The sequence below is a fragment of the Mandrillus leucophaeus genome, unplaced genomic scaffold (assembly GCF_000951045.1).
Source record: "Mandrillus leucophaeus isolate KB7577 unplaced genomic scaffold, Mleu.le_1.0 Scaffold188, whole genome shotgun sequence".
NCBI classification, from domain to species: domain Eukaryota; kingdom Metazoa; phylum Chordata; class Mammalia; order Primates; family Cercopithecidae; genus Mandrillus; species Mandrillus leucophaeus.
Genome location: NW_012101898.1, coordinates 3,483,425 through 3,505,108, shown reverse-complemented (window position 1 = coordinate 3,505,108; position 21,684 = coordinate 3,483,425). Strand labels below are relative to the sequence as shown.

General features: G+C 44.0%; 1 protein-coding gene across 1 annotated transcript in view; it reads left to right on the top strand.

Annotated features, from left to right (window-relative positions):
* CTNND2 (catenin (cadherin-associated protein), delta 2) overlaps positions 1-21,684 on the top strand; it is a 1,004,786-nt gene that overhangs the window by 838,234 nt on the left and 144,868 nt on the right. The window contains exons 15-16 of the mRNA XM_011978063.1: positions 8,466-8,583; positions 14,665-14,850. Coding sequence (XP_011833453.1) covers positions 8,466-8,583; positions 14,665-14,850 — 304 coding nt within the window. The remainder of the gene's footprint in view (positions 1-8,465; positions 8,584-14,664; positions 14,851-21,684) is intronic.

Genomic DNA, 21,684 nt, shown 5'->3' with positions numbered 1-21,684 from the left:
GTTGTTTTTGAGACAGAGTTTCACTCTTGTTGCCCAGGCTGGAGTGCAATGACACGATCTCAGCTCGCCACAACCTCTGCCTCCTGGGTTCAAGCGATTCTCCTGCCTCAGCCTTCCGAGTAGCTGGGATTACAGGCATGCGCCACAATGCCCAGATAATTTTGTATTTTTAGTAGAGATGGGGTTTCTCCATGTTGGTCAGGCCGGTCTCAAACTCCCGACCTCAGGTGATCCACTCCCCTCAGCCTCCCAGAGTGCTGGAATTACAGGCATGAGCCACCGTGTCTGGCCAATCTGTTTATACCATGAGATACCAAAAGTCATTCAATGATTGTAGCTACCATCATGAACAGAGACAGTGATAAACTTTGAAGACATAAAAGCCAGTTGCCTGAGGAATTATTATGGTAAAAAACAGAATGTTACCTACACGGTTTATTAATACAAGTGGAAAATAATCTTGAATGATAAATACCAAATGGTCACAGTGATTACCTTAAGGGAAAGCAAAGAGTGTGGACATCACTTTCAGTTCTACATTTCCCCCACTCTGTTAATATTTTTACATTAGTTTTAGATTTTTAAAAAATAAATGACTAAAATTGCCAACGCTGCTGTGAAACCTTCTGTTCTTTCCTCTTGCACGTTTGTGGAAGATACATTTCCTGTGGGGTGCTGGTAACCCACCTGGTGTGTTTCTCCCCTCTGGGCTGGAAGGTCTCTGGTGGAGCAGCTGCTCAGCCAACATTTACTGAGAAGAAACCAGCCCGACCCTGAGCAGCTGCCCTGTGTCACTGCAGATCCCCTGTGATGTCCACACCATTCCCAGCGGCACCTCCCGGATGAGGAGGCCAAAGCCAACAATGCCTTCACAGCTAAGTAGCGCAGCTGTGCGCACCACACCAGGTGCAGGAGAAGCCACCTTTGTGAACATTTTGAATAGTGAGAAAGCCAGCCACTCCCTTTTTGCAAAGGAGCTACAAATCAAAGGGATGAGCCCTCGTGGATTTTGTGGGAAGAATGAAGAGGATGGACAGACTTGGAGGGTCTCATGCTGCCCCCAGCCCTGCACCCTCTGCACCTAGAGAGAGAGGCTCTGGCTGGATTACTGTCACTGCATTAAAGGCCAGGTAGAGTCAGCGGACCCAGTGACTGGGCAATGACATCCCTACCTTCCCCGCCCCGGGCACTCAACGAAGAGGACAATCTTCCCACACAGAGGAAAAGGATGGGCTTTTTGGACAATAATTTTGGAAACCACAGACAAAGTCTCCCAAGGCCTTGTGGGAGGACACGAGGCAGAGCTGCTGTTTCCCCGAGGAGGCAAATACATTGGATTTCTGAAACCCAGACTCTAGATTTAGGAGAACAGCCTGCTGCTCCAAGCAGGGGCTGCTCAGACCACTTATTTTGGTGAGATGTTTTTAGACAGTTTAGGATCCCAGCCTCAGAATATGCTGCAAATTCTGTACCTCTAGCACAGAAAACAAACAAACAAAAAACCTGCATAATGTTCATATAAAAATTTTTAAACTTGGAACAAAATATCAGGAGTTCACAGACACCCTCCCGAATCCTATGTCTGAGCTTCAGATGAGAATCTAGGTCAGGGGCTGATCATGCCAGAGACCCGTTTCTATATGGCTTCAAGTAAGAATAGGTTTTACAGTTTTTAAAAGGTTGTTGAAAGAAAGAGGAAGAGAAGGAGAGAAGAAAAAGTGGCAGAAACACTGTGTGGCCCGCAAAGCCTAAAATATTTATTCTCTGATCCTTTACAGAGAGTTTTTAACTCCTGATTTAGGTGTTCACGGATAGAAGATCTCTTTAAAATTTAATGTTTTTAAAGCAAAAGTGAGTGCACTTTGTGGCATCAAGAAAAGCATGATTGGCATAATTTCTCATTCTCACACTTACTCAGATCAGGTAAGTTATGATAAATTCAAGCCATCGAGGATGTCAGGATGTTCTCCATAGAAGGGAGCTAAGTATAGGCATAAAACTCCAAAGAGACAATTTTTTGCATCTTTACGTGTAATTAATACTTGATAATAGATCTGGCTGCTAATAATATGGCTCTTTGAAGGGGTGGCTATTAGGTCTGTTCAGTCTCTGCCTAACTAAGCAAGAGAGAGCAGGCAGGAGAGGCTGGGCGTTCTGGAGATCTCGTTAGTGGGAGTGGCTGTGCTGTTGAATTATAAGATTGTCATGAGTTAAAAAAATTCCATCCATTTCTGAGTAGGTCATTACATGGTCAAAAAATTAAGACGCTCCGTATTTATATTCTACTTGTGAGATTCCCCCTCACAAGTTTAGTGTTATTTCCCATCATTTGCTGGTTGACTGTTAGAAGCTGAAGGCCATTGGTCCAAAGGCCATCACTGGTAGGTGTAGGGGCCATGGTCCCATCCTGTTAGGAAGAGCCTGGGGAGTGTTGTTCAGAGTCTATACATCACGTAGCACACAGCAGACAACCACATGGCTTCATGGCCATTCAAGAAGTACTTTACCTTTCTACGTTGAATTTCCTACCGTGGGCTAAGGTCATGGTTCTCACCTGTGGAGTGTGTTCTCATCACCTGGAGACCAGTGGAACACACTGAGAACTGGGCTAATGGAAGTGTAGGGGAAGGGCCTGCACCTTTGTATTTTAATCCAGTTCCAAAGCTGATTCTGATGCAGCAGAAGAGCATAGGTTTGAGAAGCCACAGGCCGAGCACAGGTTAGGTGCTGGGGAAGCACATGTGCAGATTAGATCCTCATGGAGCCCAGCTATCCAGAGCAGGCCTCTCAGCCTCGAAACAATTGGTGTGCTTTGTGGCGGGGGCAGTCCTGAGCATTGTGGGATGGTTAGCAGCAGCCCTGGCCACCTCTACCCATGAGATGCCTGTAATGCCCCCAACACTCACCCAGCGGTGACAACCAAAAATATTCCCTGGTGGCACAGTCACCCTAGTTAGGAACCACTGGTCTAGAAAGAGTCCTGAAAAGAACCATGTGCTCTTTCATCCAGTCAATATCCAGTGAGTTCCTACTGTGTGCTGCATGGTGGGGAGCACAACCAACCAAATAAAATGATGCTCCCCTACCTCCTAACACCTTGTGGGACCAGACTCAAACATTGCGTGTTACAGGTGCTCTAAGAGAAGCTTGTGCCTGGAGCTATGAAGGAAGGAGTAGCAGGGCTGAGGCAAGGCTTAGAAGGTAGAAAAGGCTGTGCTTGGATTGAGCCCTGGCAACTGCAAATGTCAGAGTCAATGGCTTCAAGGTAGAAGGAAGAACATTCCAAGGGGAGGGATCAATGGGCCTGGGAACCCCAGACAGCCTCTCCGTATCCTTGGCCAAGCGTCCAGAGGCTCTCAGCTCTGCCCTGGGGCTCCCAGATATCCCCGGGGTTGGGTCTGGTCTCTGGTCCATGCCATCATCTCTGGTGTCTTCTGCCTCCCTGGCCTGCCTTGCTGGGTTGCATTGAGGCTGTACTAAGTACGTGGCTTCATATTTCGACTTTGCCTTGGGACTCTCTGTATCACTTAAACTCAGCTCTATTCTCTAGCAACCTCCAGACAGCCTACTCCACTCCTCAAACTGATGTATGGTCTCAGGAACCCAGGCCAGATCCTGCAGAGACCCAGCATCTGGGCTCTGCTGGTTATGAATTGGAAGATGAGATGAAGGAACTCAGGGAGTGCCTGCCCAGGGATGTGAAGGGTTGGGCCACCTGATGGATGGTGATTATAGCAGGGCTGGACCCAGGGCTCAAGGACATGTGAATGGGCTTGGTATGAGACAACTCCAATGGAGTCCAGACCCTGAAGGCCAAGGAGAAGGTGAGGGAGAGAGGAGAGGAGGAAACAGACATAGGAAGACAACCTAGCCTTGAGCCAGGCCGTGAAAGCTCTTCCTCCAAGCCTGAGGTTGTAGATGGGTAAGAAACTGGGAAATATCTGACTGTCTCCAGGCCACAAAATTGTGCTGTTCTCTTCAGCACTCAATCAATATTATGAACAATCATAAGAAAGTTTATATCTTGAGCTAATTTTACTCTCAATGCTATATGCTATCTTCAATTGCATTTTCTTTTTTTGCAAATTGAAACTGCCTCGAATAACTCAGGATGGGGCTTGTAACACAGGTACAGTTTAAGAAGCCAGTATTCAGATGGTGGAACAAACATCTGATATTTATTCTGTAAGCACGGAGCACAGTCAGTCACAGAGTAAACATGCCCCTGCTTTCCTGAATTCCAATCCGATGGGAGGGCTGAATTCTGAATAATAACCAACTATGTGTCACACATTCAGCTGAATGCTAGGTATAAACATAAGAATGACATGCTTTCTACTCTCCAGAAACTCCCAGTGCATTAATTAGGTCACGGCCTAAATAATACCAATACAAAATCAATGATATCAGTAAAGGAGGTACAAAGAGCTAAGAGTGTGTGAAGGGAGAGGCTAATTACAAATACATTAATTACCCAATATCTCATTCCTTGGTTTTCTCTGTGGTTTGATCTTCAGTATCCTGGCCATCTGAAACAGAGACACATCTTTCATGCAAAATGCCACAGTCATACAGGTGAACATATAGTCTGAGTTCCACGTTGGGTCCTAGGAGAGCACTGAGTGATGGAGATGCAAAGAAATGAGATGTCAAGCAGCACAGAAGACAGGGGAAAGGAAGCAGTGTAGTTGCATTTAAATAAAAAAAAAGATTGGTCTTTTAATTGGAAGACATAAAAATGAATTGTTTCACTTTTTATCTATTAGGCAAAAAGATTATAGAATCCACTTTTAGCAGGAACTTCCCAATGACATAGCAACTGACAATTCAGTCACGATTGTAAAGATTACTAATAAGGACGAGATATTATGCACATTTTTGTGCTTCTAACAAATAATCTACAGGTATTTGTTTTAATGCTATGTTTATGCATAGAATTTTTCCATACCCATTTCTAACCAGACATAGAAATCACCTTCCTCATGATGGGCAGAAGATGGTTTAAGTATAATGGGAGGGAGGAACTTTCTAGCTTGGACATTGATTAATTGTCAAACACTAAGGACCATGATTACTATTAACCATGTAGTGAGCATCACAGAAGGTTATCAGGGTGTTTATTTTTAAACAGTGAAACATCTTGTTAAGTTTCACTATAAAGGTGTAGAGACAAAAATTTGAGCTGTGTTCAAGTCGTGATGCTTACAGCTTTATCATCTATGGTTAACACAATTATGTTTCAGTCATAAGCTGACATGACTTTACCTTAACACGTTGATCAAAAGTCTTAACCAACAACAATAAAAAACTGAAATTTGTGGTTGAAAGAGTAGAACTTGTGTTTGTGGGGAAGAGGGAGGAACAGGAAACCCTCCTTACCACCAATGTGAAAATCAAAGATTCTCTTAAGATATGTTTCACGCACTGAGGTATAGTTGATTAAAAGTGGAAACCCAAGCCCAAAGACCTGTAGGAAACCATTACCTATTGAAAAGAGACAGTTCATATAAAAATGTATACTGAGCCTCATCATGCCTGCAGACAGTATGATAACCCCCTCTTGAAGTCTATATGTATACTGAGCCTCATCATGCCTGCAGACAGTATGATAACCCCCTCTTGAAGTCTATATGTATACTGAGCCTCATCATGCCTGCAGACAGTATGATAACCCCCTCTTGAAGTCTATATCTTAGGTGCTGTGTGGGTATGAGTGTATCTCAGTTACTCCCCTTCTCTGCTGAGACCTTAAGTTATTAATCTGTCTCATTTTTCAATATCTTACACGTTGTAATATAGTAGCCAATTAATAACTTTTTAAATTTTGGAGGAGACTGGACTAGAATGGAATAGAAAGTAGAATAAAGGAAAACGCTAAGATTAGTATTGACAGCTTCTGATGTTAAGTTGTTCATTTTGATTATTTCCTATTGGTTGGTCCCATACATTTAATGATTACCAGTGAAATTAGGACTGATCATTAAAAAGTTTATTCGTGAATCAGGAAGCAACCTGCCTCCAAAGAAAGGATACTTGAAGGAAAGACTGAGCACATTAGTCAAAGAAGAGCTGCAGAGGGTTTTTTCAGATCAGGGTGTATACACGCTACCCTAAGTTGTTTGCCAGCCTGAATTTCATTAATTCTATTTGGAAATAATAACTCACTACGCTAAAGAGCCAAACATAATCACACATTGCCACGCAACATTCTTCTGGCCAAAGAGGTCTGATTCAGAATCTTTGACAAACTTATTATTTTAACAGCTTCACAGCTCAACCTGGTGAAAATCATTTCAAGAAGGAATGAGCTAAAATGCTCCTTTAAAAGGGCCATTCTTGGCGTAAACCCAGGAGGCGGAGCTTGCAGTGAGCCGAGATCCGGTCACTGCGCTCCAGCCTGGGCGACAGAGCAAGACTCCGTCTCAAAAAAAAAAAAAAAAAGGGCCATTCTTTTAGTTTAAAATAATATCCAAATGCCTCTCACCACCTTTTCCCTAGCAGAAAGTTAGTTCCTCTCTGGCATGCACCGCGGATTGTGTCAGAAACAAAAGTTGGCCATCACAGGATGGAATTTATAAAATTTTACATAAAAATGCTGGCAATATTTGCCTAGTTATATTATCTAAGAAGCTGAGAAATTTTGTTTATATTTGAAGATCAGCAAATGCCAAAAATACTAATTTGAATTGTATAACCTTTCCCGGTGTTACACAGAAGTGCCGCTGATAGAGCCTGTCTTAATACGCCTGTGGAACTTTTTAGGTATCAAAAAAAACGATTTATGTTCAGTGGCATTTTAACATGGAACCTATTTTATTTTAAATCTTAAAAAACCATATTCTGCATTCATATTTGACATCAGGCCTGAAGCCCTTTCTTTCCCATCTTCACAGGTTTTGTTCCAGCTCCTCCTCAGCCGAATGCTAGGTAGAGACATAGGACTGACATGCCTTCTATCCTGCAGAAAGTCCCAGTGCAGTAATGAGGTCACAGCCAAATAATTCCAGTACAAAATCAATGGTGATCAGTAAAGGAGGTTCAAAGAGCCAAGAGAGTGTGAAGGGGGAGGCTAATTGCAAATAGATTGATTCCTCAAAATCTCTGTCCTTGGTCTTCTCTGGGTTTGAGCTCCAGTATCCTGGCCATCTGAAGCAGAGACACACTTACTGCATGGCCTTGGACAACCTCTGAGGCTTGGTTTTATCATCTGTAAAATAGAATTTACTACAACAGCAAAAGATGTTGTGAATATGAAATGAGACTACCTGAGTCAATTATAGTGGGCTGGAGATTCATTTCATTCAACTTCTTCGACTTCTCCAGACTCCGTCCAGGCTTCCGGATCCTTGGGATCTGCCTCATGGCTGCCCCAGCAGTCAGTAAAGAACACGACCCTCCTCCCAGCCAGACCCTCTGTAGAGAACTGGGGTCTGAGTTCTCAACATGAGCATCAGTATATGCAGCTTATCTGACTCTAACCCGGACATTCTGAGTCAGAGACTCCAGCATGGAGCCAGCAGTCTGTACTGCACGCACCCTCCGGAGGATTCTGATGCTCCCAAAGTTTGAGAATCATCCTTCTTTTTCTACCACTGTCCCCAAGGTCCTTAAATTCTTTCAATCCCTTTGTACCACCCACTAACTCACCTCCTCCAACCTCCCTTTTACAGGTTGTGTTGCCTGTAGTAAGTCATTGCAGAAATTCTCTACTGGAACCATACGCTAACCGTGGGTAGGAGAAGAACAACATACTCTTAGGTGGTAGAATAACTAAAAGCAACCCAAGATTTTCCTTCCGATTATCTCTGTCTCTTGTAGGAGTAGATCATCTCTCTGCTTCGCAGCCGCACATTTCATTACAGTAGGCCCCGTCTGTTGCCATTAGCTCAGCATGTGCTAGCACAGAAAAGAGCTTGGAGCCGCTCCTTCCCATAAGAGGTATCATGCACATCCCAGTGACTAAACTGTCACAGAAACCTCTAACTATGTCCTTAGAATAAATTCCTAGAAGTCTACTTCTGGCTGGGCCAAGGTAGGTATCTTTGTGGCAGACAAATTTAGATGTCTAAAATATTTCAGAAGTTACAAGCTCTGTCTTTGAAAGTGTTTCAGACCTCTCAAAGAAGAATCCTTTGAATCAAAAAGCTTCTAATTGTACATGAAGTAAACCTAGAAGACTTTCTGAAAGTCCCCCACCCTCCGCGGTCATGGGACTCACAGATCCCATATTAGGAATTCTTCATTGTCTATTCCAGGAGTGGCATTACAGACATCTGAGACTTACCCAACTCTGGGATGTGTTTTGTGGAAGCCATCCCTATTCATTAAAGATATATTCTTGATAAGCATTCCGAAAAAGTGGGGGAAAAAGCATTTCCTTTCAAACTATGAGAGCAGATGGGCATGGAAAGACATTCTTTTGGTGACAGCCGTAAAGACTGCTGACGTGTCCTTTTGCTTTGCAGGAATGTTAGTTCGGCCGGAGAGGAGGCCCGCAGAAGGATGAGAGAGTGTGATGGGCTTACGGATGCCTTGCTGTACGTGATCCAGTCTGCGCTGGGGAGCAGTGAGATCGATAGCAAGGTTGGTTGTGTTTGCATAGATTAAGCATGTTCGAGAATAAATACTCCCACGGGACTCAACAATAGCTAACAACCCTGGAGAGCCGATGCAGTAATTCAGACTTTCCTTCTGAACTCTCTCCTGGTTTCCTTATAAGAATCCAACACTTTTTAGACTGGGCTTCTAATTCTAGCATGGAACTAGATACCTGACTTCTGATTAGCCATGAGTAAATATGCAGATTGTTCTAAGTTACTCAAACCACAGGTATTCCAGATGAGTGTGTAAACTTGAATACCACAAGCTTCTAGTTTTTATTTAATGTAATCCACTTTCAAAAGAAAAGACAAGATGTTAAAACTGCCTGCTCTTTTTTTTTTTATTTTTTGCGACAGTCTCGTTGTGTCACCCAAACTCTGTCACCCAGGAGCGCAGTGGTGCAATCAAGGCTCACTGCAACCTCCACCTTCTGGGATCAAGTGATTCTCCTGCCTCAGCCTCCTGAGTAGCTAAGATTACAGGCATGCGCCACCACGCCCGGCTATTTTTTTTATTTTTAGTAGAGATGGGGTTTTACCACATTGGCCAGGCTGGTCTCAAACGCCTGACCTCAAGTGATCCACCCACCTCAGCCTCCCAAAGTGCTGGGATTACAGGCGTGAGCCACCGTGCCCAACCTTGGGATTTGAATAATCCCATATTCTTATAAACTTACTTTTTAACAACTGTTGATTACATTAAGTGCCATTTTAAAAGGCCTGCAATGTCTAAATAAATGTCACAGTGCTAACCAAATGGGGCTTCCCAACAAAGTAAGTCACTGAAATCTATTCAGTGTTTTAGTTCACAAGCCGGAATAGAATTGGATGGGCTTCTCCAGTGTTTGAGCTATTTTATTTAGTCTTCAGTAAGTTTGATTCATTCATATAAGTTTGTAATTTCATAATATGCTGTTATAAACACAAACTTTACCAATGGTCATAAAGTAATGCAGGTAATAAATGTGATTTCTTAATAAGGATTTCTCAAGAGCCACCCTTATTGACATTTTGGGGTGAATTATTATTTGTCATGGGACTGTCTTGTGCACTGCAGGGTACGTAGCAGCCTCCCTGGCTTCTGCCCACTGGATACCAGTAGCAGCCCCCATCCCCACCCCAGTAACAAACAACATCTCCAGACATTGCCACATGTCCTGCAGGGAGCAAAATTGGCCCTGGTTATGAACCGTGGCCTTAATCCTATGGTTCTCATTCTGATTCCTTATTAGAATTGCCTTTGAAGTGTTCATGTAAATACATCTGCCCAGACCCTATTGCAGTCCTCTGAACCCAACTGTCTCACTCTGGTCACAAATTTTTGTACCTTTAAAAGTTCATCAGGTAATTTGATGTACATCTTAGATTAAGAACCTGCCATGGTAGATAGAGCTTTAATATGACTCTCTAATTGGGAATCTGGTATAATGTAATTTAGTTACAAAGTTAGATAAAGAGGAGATAAAAGTGTTTCTATCCATGTAGTCATTAATTGGTTGTGTCTATAAGTTAGCAAAGCACTTCCCAACCCTGACTACACATTAGAGTTACCAAGAAATTTAGAAAATCACTGATGCCTGAGCCGTACTCCCCGAAGATCTGAACGCAAGGTGCCTCTGGGACGTCAGCCCTTTGAGTACTAGTTCACCCCCATCATGAGCACCACTTCTCATCTTTTAACTTCTGCCCAGCTGGGTTCACATCCATTCCCTGACTGTGTGTTTTTAGTTTCAGAGATGAACATAATGTAACAAAGACTAAGCATTCCCCTTTCACAGAGCCCTTACATGACCATTTTAGACCATTTAGTATCATCAACAGGAAAATTAAATTCCTAAACAAATGTCCAGTCAAGATGTCTTGAATATTTACAGATGCTTGTTAGCATAACAGACACGTGCGTTTTCAAAGGGCTCCTGAAAGTAAATCACTGAAGCGGCAATGCTCAGCATCGTCATATTCAGAGTGGTGAAAGAGTGAGGCACTGGGAGACTATACCTTTTACTGTGATGGCTACGAAAAGAGCTTTGATACTAACTGGACTGTGCAGCTGAAAATAAAATAAGAGTCAACAGCCTCATGCTTCAGCTAAGTGCGGTCACCAGCACGAAAGGTTAAGGCATCCTTCAGGAGCCGTAGTTCAAGAACCAACATGGCACAAACATCTTCTTTCTATCAGATGACCAGATTCCTAAAACCCTGGGAGACCTTGTACGTCATCTTTTCTAATGTCCACATTTTCCCCCAAAGAGGAAGTTGAAATAATTGGGAATATTCAGGGCCGGAGTCAGAAAACCCAGATATCCCTGGTGGAGTAAGAAGAGCCCTGAGCTGGCATCAAGACAGTGCCAGTGGACTGTGCCATCTCCACCTCCCACTGGCTGGAGCACCATATCCAAGTGACGTCAACTCTGTGACAAGGAGCATACTCATAGCTGAATGCCAAGGCTGTCGAAAGGATCAGATGTGATCAGCTACTCAGTAGGCGATTCTTTGGCTGGATTGTGCTGTTGAGTTTTAACGTATTATTATGGTACCGTCATTTTCCACTCAGCCCTCTGCTTGGCCGCTTTTGAGCTTTCACAATGACAACTTGAGGGTGAGGGGGCCGAATGAGTACATCTTCTTTTTAAGGCCCGAGAAGTTAAAACATAAAAGAGCCTGGATTCCATACAAGCTTGTGGCTCTGGTCCTGTAACTGGTCCAGTGTGTTGACTGCATGACATATGGTAGAGCACTCTACAACTTCCAGATTAACCCTTTCTAAGAGAAAATAAGGAAACAAAATGACCCTGGTAACCAAAAACAACTGCTGAAAGCGCTGCTGACAGCAATGGACGTCCCAAGCAAAGCTACCGGCTGCCACCCTCCTGCTAGGCTCCCAAGTCTTTTGTCTTCTCTTTCTTCTCATCCCCTTAGAGAAAAGCTCTTGAATTAAGTAACTCCCAAACCAACCCAGACTGCAAAACTCCAGGAGACTTAAATGAAAGATAAATGTGGTCCCTGTGACTTTCCTTCCCCCATTCCTCCTTCCCCACCCACCCCCATCCCTACTTTCTCTCCTCCTTCTAGCTTCTTCCCAAATCATCTCCCCAGCTGCAGCTCGATTATAAAGCATTTTTCACAACTGCAGATTTATTCCCCAGTAGTCATTTGTTAAACAGAGGAACAGCCATGCCTCCGGGGAAGACGAACAGTGGGATGAGAAAGAAGTTTATTCTCCCAAGTCTTTGATGTAAGAAAAATCAGTTTGAGCTGATTTAAAAATCATTCTAACTTATGCCATAACATTTTCCTTTCAATGAGAGTCGTTTCTCTCTTTCATGCATTGCCCTGAGTTTACCTGCTTTCATGCCAGTCCACTTTTTGATGCTGAGAGGATGCTTGGAATAGAAAATCAGGTTGACTCAGAGCCCGTGGGATTAGCAGCCCATGACACCTTGAAAAGCTGACAAGAAAGGTCTGGAATGACAGAGGCTCCAGAGATATTTTCTGAAAACTGGTTTTCCTCGGAGATTTTCACGCCCTCGGTAATAAGTACAGGACACCCGCTACCTTTCACCAGATTCCAGCCAGTGGAGGGAAGCTGTGTAGGACTGCAATCCCAGCAGCCCCGGCCCATTCCAGTCCCACCCCAGGACTGCAGAGAAGCAACTCAGTCTGGTGGGAGGTACTCACAGCTTTAGCTGTCCTCGCCTTCACCTGTACAATGGAATTGTATTATGTGCCTTCGCGGCTGGCTGTTACTTAGCAGGTGCCTGAAAAAATGATAGCCAACTTGGTAAGATTCTCCAAATAAAACTTGGCTCCGTTTATTGTTCTTTCCTGTGATAATTTTGCCGCTTTTAAAAATTGGATATTTTTCCCCTCTTTCCATGGTTCCTGGAGTCAAAAGGTCAGCTTTGTCTTAACCAGCAAACGTTTTCTGCAAAAGGTCAGAGAATAAATATTCCTAGTGTTGTGGGCCATACTGTCTCAGTCACAGCCATGTAATTCTGCTTTGTACCATGAAAGCAGCTACAGATCATTCATAAACAAATGGGCCTGGGTGTCCTCCAGGAAAACAACCTGTCATGCACAACCAGTTGTGGGCTGCATCGGGCCCCTGGGCGGCAGTTTCCTCACCCCTCTTCTCAGCAGTCACAAGTTATTACAGCTGGTGTTTTAGCAAATACTTTTGAGCAGACACTATTCAAAGAGTTGTATCTATGAGCTTATTAACCCTCACTGTTGCCCTGTACATGATACTGTTTTTGTTGTTGTTGTTTTTCTCAAGAAGGAGTCTCACTCTGTCACGCAGACCGGAGTGCAGTGGCACAATCTCGGCTCACTGCAAGCTGTGCCTCCTGGGTTCACACCATTCCCCTGCCTCAGCCTCCCGAATAGCTGGGACTACCGGCACCCGCCACCACACCTGGCTAATTTTTGTATTTTTAGTAGAGACGGGGTTTCACCTTGTTAGCCAGGATGGTCTCGATCTCCTGACCTCGTGATCCACCTGCCTTGGCCTCCCAAAGTGCTGGGATTACAGGTGTGAGCCACCGAGCCCAGCCTGTACATGATACTGTTAATATGACCCTCTATTTACAAATAAGAAAATAGAAGCACAGAAAGATTAAGCACTTTGCCCAAGGCCCCACAGCTTGTGAAATGGTGGGCCCAGGATCATAAGCCAAGCCGGCAGCCCTAGATCACATGCTCTGGACCTCGGCACTGTGCCATCTCCTGCCATTGTTAATGATATAAACCTTTGAAGAGCATTTGCTGTGCCCCTGCTTTCTTCCTAGTACTTGCGCGCTGTGTTACTTTCCTGCTGCTGTCGTAACCAATGACCACAAACTTGGTGGCTGAACCCAATGCAGGTTTATGATCTTATAGCTCTAGAGACCAGGGGTCTGAAATGGGTCTCACTGGGAAAAACTTAAAATGTGGTAAGGTCTGCGTTCCTTCTTGAGGCTCTTGGGGAGAATTTATTTCCTTCCCTATTCCAGTATCTAGACCCTGCCCACATACCTTGGCTTGTGGCACCTTCCACCATCTTCAGATCCGACCATGGCCAGCTATGTCCTTCTCATATCACATCACTGTGACTCTCCTGCCTTCTTCTTTGATGTACAGGCCCCTTGTGATGACACAGGCCCACCCAAACAATCTGGATAACCTCCCCATGTGACAAGCAGCTGATTAGTTTAACAACTCTCACCTCCTCCCAGCCACGTAACCTAACATATTCGCAGGTTCTAGAGATTAAGATGTAGACCTTGTGAGAGGGCCATTATTCTGCCTACCGCACACATATTTTAGCTCAGCTCATGCACAAGCAACCTAAGATGTGGGTCCTGTTATGACCATTTTACAGAGGGGTACACCGTGTCCCAGAGATGTCAAGTGCATTCCAAAGTCCCACATCTAAATCGGACACCTAGGGCTCTACAGGTGTACAGCTCCACAACAGGTGGCCTTAACCACCGTTTAACCTTTTGGCTAAGAAAACATGAGTGTCAGGCATCTCAAAAAAATGTAGACTAAAAATATATATGCCCCCAGATGATCACAGCCCCTCACTTTCCTGGGACAACCCTGGTTTGCACCTGTGGCCTTGACACTCAGAAAATGCTCTGGTGGGCAGTAAATATGTCCCCCACCAGAGCTGACCGAAATTCTAAGTCTTTGACTCCTCATTATCCGATCCCCAATCCCCAGCCCGGGAGTCAGAGGTGGGGCACTGTGTGTTAGTGGATGATATTTGGGATCTCTCATGGTTGTACATTCTTCCCTTCTCACAAGTGAATTTCACTCAGTAATAACAGATGTTTATAGAAGTAACTATTGCTGATAAGTCATTTCTTTGTGGGGGAGAAAAGGTCCTAAGACCTTTCCAAGTTTCTCTGATTGTTTTCCACTGTGGCTGTCAGGGGAACTTTCAGCAGCTGTCAGCTAAACACTTCCAAAGAGAAATGTGTCCGTGGAGAAAGACGCCTTTCCAGGTGGAAGAATGGAGTGCTGAGTGCTAGTTTTATTCATTCCTTCCTCTGTTTCCCCCTTTTCTTTTTGGGTTCTGCAGACCGTTGAAAACTGTGTGTGCATTTTAAGGAACCTCTCGTACCGGCTGGCGGCAGAAACGTCTCAGGGACAGCACATGGGCACGGATGAGCTGGACGGGCTACTCTGTGGCGAGGCCAATGGCAAGGACGCTGAGAGCTCTGGTTGCTGGGGCAAGAAGAAGAAGAAAAAGAAATCCCAAGATCAGGTGATGCGGGCTGCTTGCAGCTGCATGCAATTATCCCCTTCCCTAATTGCAACTTTAATATTTCCTCAATATATAGAGAATGAGCCCTGCATTTTCATCAGGAGGTAAAATCACTAATGCATCTGCACAGTTTTCCTGTGGGAATTTCACAGCTGAGACGGTGGGACATGAAATGACTTCCCCCACGTCTCGCAGTTGAGCCAAGATAGGAAATTACTTAAAAAAGAAAAAAAGACACCCGAGGCCCTAGCAGGCTCTGACATTCCACCTCTGAGCAGGCGCTGTGTTAATTCACACATTTACTTAGGGCATTGTCAGAGCTGGGTTTGGCGCCATCCAGGTGACAGAGATGGGTGGAATAGGAGATGTAGTAAAAGAAGGGAAACAGAGAGAGGGACAGGGAGGCCAAAGATCCAACGTGTATGTAATTGCTGGTCTTGAAGCGTTTGGATTTTCAGTCTCACACGTCCCATTGGAAATGGGGGTAACAGAGAATTCACAACCCTTCCACAGGATGGCATTAGAAGCTTGGCCATGGGGGACAATTCAGATGAATTCAGAACAGTATTCAGCCGGAGCCGGAGGCCTCTTGAGAACAGAATGGCCCTCACCTGCTGCAACTGGTAGTAGGTTCCCCTGCAGCAAAACGAAGACCGCTAGGCAGCAACTCACAACCCTCATGCATCAGAACAGCCTCTGCCCCTGTCCCGGGCTGCTCCTGAGAGAACAAACTCCTCACCACAGGCCCCACCAGGACAGGGAGCGATGGGAGGACAAAGCATCCCCACCTTTGCTAACACTGGAACAGAGGTTAACTTCGGGGCCTGGAAACTGATTTATCTCATCAAGGAGCTTACAGAGAGTTCTAGGTTTGCAGATGTAAAGATGGTGGATATCATTTGTCCCCTGGAATCTCTACTACATATCAAGTCAGGTTTTTAAAGAGTATTTAGAGATTAGAGAAAATATATAATACAAATAAAGTGGAAAAAAGCAATATAGAAACAGGTGTGTACATAAATATAGGTATAGATGGTACAGATATAGTCTGGCCAGTTTTGTATGATATGTCTCTTATGCAAATACAAAATGCTATCTGCATGTACAAAATGTGTGTGTTTCTTGAAAAAGCAGAGTAAGATCCAGGAGAAGATAATGATCGATTCTTTTTGTACTTCTGTATTTATAAATTTTCTACAATGGAAATTACATTTGTAATCTTTGCAAATGGCCTTTAAAAACTAATGTTTGTAAAGGCACGAAGTTCATGTATGGTTATAAAAGTGTTTGGTTTTTTCCAGACAAATTTATACCTCACTGAAAGGCGTAAGAGATTTTGGAAAATGAAAGGTTATCTAGTCTACAACACAGACCTTCCAGGACAGAGTAGCCAAATATTATAACAAGAATAAAAGTGATACAAATAATCATTGGTTTAATGATGGCCTCTAGAGCTTTTTCTAGCCCAGAAATTTATGTTGACCCTTGACTTTGGCATTGGTATTCTTGACCTTTAAAAGACACTATAATATTCTGCATGTCAAATTTACCTGTAAGAAAAATCTCAGAAACTTTTAAAAAAAAAATCCCCGTAGGGATAATTCAATAAAATATATGATACAAAAATATGTTGCATGCATGCTCTTAGTTCAAGAAATGGTTCCTCTTGAACCATACGAGAAATATCAGACTTCTAGGCCATTCTAGTCTAGAAGTACCAGACTGTGAGCTCCCGTGTGCAGAAGCGTTTGACACTCTGTGCTTCATATTCTAGTCTAAGAGGTCCTTGCCAACTCATCTATTTCTGAATCTGCTCTGTGCCTGTTGCTGAATTCTAAGGAATTGCTAGTTTCTCTAGTCTATTTTGGGCAAAACCTCCCATGAAACAGTCTGCATGTCACCTGCCAAGAAGGTGCATCTCCCCCAGCAGGACCCTCCCTGCCCTCAGCAGGGCTTTGTGCCAGCAGCCTGCCACTGCAGCGTTGGTGAGGGGAATCCGAAGATTGGGGTCCAGGGAAATAGGAGGAAACAAAATGGATTCATTTACATTTTGCACCTTTTGTAGCAATAAGCATTTTTTGGTTTTTCACCTTGGTCTATGGCCAGCGATCCTGTGATGGTGTCCTGAAGTGGATACTGTTTCGACGTGGTTTGGAGGTGACGGGACATTGTCCTCCACCAGCTGCTGGCCAGGTCAGACCTTCTTCAAGATGCTCATGGTGTGAGATTGACCGTGTGTAGAGGACCACTGAGAAAAACAAAAACTAAATAAGCAGGACCTGCTGGAATTCAAAACCTTTCTAGCTTATAAACTAATTTAAAGTTATTTAATTCAAATGGGTAAAAAATATGTATCTATCCACATGGGTGAGGAGACAAACCTATCCATTCCAACAGGATTCTGATCCACTCTTTTTATCTGGTAGGTCTTCTTTCATGATAATCTTTGTTTCACAACTGAGTATGCTGTAGTCAATTTAAGAGGAAATATGTTTGCTCTTTTTCACGTCTTTCTTAAGTTGTAGATGCCAAATGCATAGATGACTGGAAGATTCACCTGTGATATACAGGGTGCTATTTTATGCATAAAAGCAATAGGAATGGGATTCTGTGTAAAACTTCAGTGCTCCCTTGTTTTTCCCATGATGAAAGATATGTCTTGGAAGAGCTTTCAAGGCCTCTTGTCCTCACACTTTCCTGGCCTGTCTGAGGATCCCACAGACCAGCCTCTAGGCTTCTGTTCATGCTGTTCCCCTGCCTGGCCCTCCCGTTCCTCCCTTTCACCACTCACTACTTGTAGAATAATCATTCAAGAGCAGATTAAACATCCCCTCCGTCTTTCCAAATCCTCTTTCAAGTAAACAATTGCTCCCTAATCTACTTCTCCATAATTTTATTTAAACTTCTCTGCTAGTTATTATCATATTATGGGTTAAGTATAGCAACTGATCCCCAAAGAGAGCGAATTTTCTGGGGCAAAGGACTGTGTGGGTCTTATTTCAGTCTGTGACTTCTAGCCCAATGCCTGGCCCCAGTTACACTGTGGCCTATGGTGGCCCCTGGCTCTTGCTGTGGGTTTCATTGTGGGTGGGTCCTCATAACTGTGACTTTTCCCAGACTCATCGGTTTCTTTCCTGGTGAGACTTTGCCCCAAAGGGCCGCTGTGAGCCAAACGTCTTCCTCAGTCCTCCCTCCCTGTGTTTTGAGCTATTCCCCAGTCTCTCATGACAGTGCTGCATTTATCTTATTGTTAGTCGGTATTCTGAATCTGCAATCACCACCAAAACGAATGCACCATCTAAATTACTATTATCATCTAAAAACTTAAGTTAATATGCAACAAAGGTATATGCATGTGTGTCACAGTATCCCAGGAGAAGCAGGACTTTTGATCCTGCCAGACTAAACAAATTATTTGCACTGAAGGTATTATGAGATATCATGACATGCCATCACCTACAAGGTTTTCTTGGATTTTCAGGATATGGGTATTGACCACCACTTCTTCAATAGCCTCACACGTTGCCTGCTGTGTCATTTGGATGCTCTTGACCCAAAAGTGAGACTCTATCACTAAACAAACAGCATACATGTCCCAAAGCACAAACATGAATTTTATTAGTAGTTGAAATGACCACAATGGAGATTTGAACTTTAAATAACAGTTTCTTCTCATTTCAGACAAAATAGATATTAATGATAAATATCTAGGTATACATGTACACACTTAACATGTAAATAATATGTGAGTAAAATAGCACTAAGCTCCAAGAAGAAAATAATACCCACACCTTCAACACGCCTCCTCCTAGAGAGATTCACAATTACAACTTACATCTCAGCATATATCCTTTCAGATGTTTTTCTGTTAGAGGCCATATCAGACAGCAAAATTCATAAGGTCTTATAGTCAGTAAGTGTATTTTCACTGATATAGAACTCCAGTCTCTTGAGTATTCAGAAGTCAGGCTCCTTGTATTTTATGGGGTTCTCATCTTCAGGGTGCTGCCTTCCTCCTCATGGTCAAGAGTCTGGCTCTTCACATCCACAGTTCAGGAGTGGAAATGGGGGAAAGAAGACAGGAGTACCCTTTCCTTTAGGGCCCCACCCAGAAGCTGCACACATCACTGTTACATCCCTGTGACCTCTACTGACTCTGTAGTGGCACCAGAGCTGCGAGGGAGGCTGGGAATTGTAGTCTTTTGTAACAACCATGACCCTAGGTGAACCTTGGGCATACTCTTAATAAAGAAAAAAGGCATGTAGTGGCCTATTCAGGGTGTGCAGGGAGTCGAGGGCTCTCTATCCTTGTGGGGAGGGGTCTCTTACCAGTGAAATTGTGTAGCATTGTCTGCACATGGTAATGAACAAAAACCCAACTTGTATTCATTTCATTGCCTCTACATTCCCTGCAAAGACTGCAGTCTCTTACTACCTGCCCCCGGGTGACAGCCCCCACTGCCCACCTTGGCACACCACTGATGGGCAGGAAGATGTAGGCACAAGTCTGCTCTGTGTCACTTTGCTGACCGCTTTATGACAGCTTATCATTTGACACAGACTGACATTTCTCCTTGCCAGTAAGCAGTTCTTCACACTGGAATGCGGAAGAGCTACTGTGCATTCCATGGTGGAGGAATACCACGATATGGCGAACCAATCCCCTATTCCTAGAAAATCAGGTTGCTTCCAAGTTTGTACTAATGTAAACTATAATCAACATCTGTGTAGTTAAATCTCACCTACCCCCTTAATCACTTCTTAAGAATGAATTCTTAGAAGTGAAATAGCTAGACCAAATGCATGCTTTTAAGACTTTCAATACACAAACCATAATTTATCTTAATCACTCTAAATGTCAGTGACAGTTTCTGTTCATGGACTTGATTTTTTATTATCACTTCACGGATCTGCTCCTCACGACATTTCGATGCTCCTAGGCTTCCATTTCCTAATATCATGGGTGGTTTTTCTTTCTTTCCAGACAGTTTTCATTTTCTCATTAGTAACCATACTCTTTCTTTTACCGCTTAATACCATTTCCTTTCTAACCATCTGCTTCTTTCAGCTGCCGCCCGTTCCTCTTGGCTGGTTCGAGTACAGTCTCCCTCGGCCTTCACCTCACCATATGCTGGGAACTTGTTGATTCAAGGCATGATATTTCATGTCCTGAAAGCAACATATCTCATGAGCCTGCAAAGATCACGGCTGTGCATTTCTGTGCAGCAACTCTCCTCTGCCATTATCCATGGATGAACCCGATTCTTCTACTTCTTTCTCACTTCTAGTAGAAAATATAGCCCATCACCTAAAAGTGCTGCTATTTTAGTTTCAGTGAGTTTATAGACTTAAAACTGTGTTTCAGGCGTCTTGTTTAGTTTTCTTTTATTATTATTATACTTTAAGTTCTAGGGTACATGTGCACAACGTGCAGGTTTGTTACATATGTATACATGTGCCATGTTGGTGTGCTGCACCCATTAACTCATTTACATTAGGTATATCTCCTAATGCTATCCCTCCCCCCCACCCACCCCATGACAGGCCCCAGTGTGTGATGTTCCCCTTCCTGTGTCCAAGTGTTCTCATTGTTCAGTTCCCACCTATGAGTGAGAACATACGGTGTTTGGTTTTCTGTTCTTGCAATAGTTTGCTGAGAATGACGGTTTCCAGCTTCATCCACGTCCCTACAAAGGACATGAACTCATCCTTTTTTATGGCTGCATAGTATTCCATGGTGTATATGTGCCACATTTTCTTAATCCAGTCTGTCATTGATGGACATTTGGGTTGGTTCCAAGTCTTTGCTGTTGTGAGTAGTGCCGCAATAATCATACGTGTGCATGTGTCTATCAATACTGTTGTACAACTTGATCGGGGCCTCTCAGCCTCGGCACTGGTCACATGTAGGGCAGCATACCTCTCTGTTCCAGGGAGCTGGCCTGTGCATTGCAGGGTATTTTCCAGCCTCCCTGGACTCGACCCACTGGATGCCAGTAGCACCTTCTGCCACAGCCACGACAACCAAAAATGTCCCCAGACATTGCCGCTTGTCCCCCTGGGTGTTAAGATTGCCCTGCTTGAGACCATTGGACTGGATTGTCCTTTGCAGGACATATTTCTGAACATATAAATAAATAACCAAGACCACAGGATTATCTGAAGGAGGTTGGCACGTCAGGGACAAAGTCCCTTTAGAAGGTAGTAACAGGGACAGCCATGTCCCAGGTTTCCCGAGATGTGGATGGCAAATTAGGAGCGGAGAGAATTCTAGATGAGCATCAGTGATGCCCCAGTTGGTTCTATCACAGTGACTTGGGGAAGGGACGGGCAGGCCCAGTCATATGGAGCAACTCTGACAGCTGTCCTCTGTGGGGCACGGCACAGTGGCCGGCCTCGTGATGCCAGTCTGTGGAGTAGGCAGCATCACCAGCTTCGCTCCTGAGGGGTGTGTGCCTACCTGGCCCCGTGGCCCCCCACAGGAGGAGGTGCATCAGCAAGGCTATTCCTGAATCTCTTTTGCCCTAACACTTTGTTCAGACAGCACCTCATCCTGCCTCTTTAATGCAGGTTTCTAATCTCTCAAATGCAAAGCCCCTCCTGTCTTTTGCAAGGAGAAGTGTGTGATGTTCCCCTTCCTGTGTCCAAGTGTTCTCATTGTTCAGTTCCCACCTATGAGTGAGAACATACGGTGTTTGGTTTTCTGTTCTTGCAATAGTTTGCTGAGAATGACGGTTTCAAACTATAATCAACATCTGTGTAGTTAAATCTCACCTACCCCCTTAATCACTTCTTAAGAATGAATTCTTAGAAGTGAAACAGCTAGACCAAATG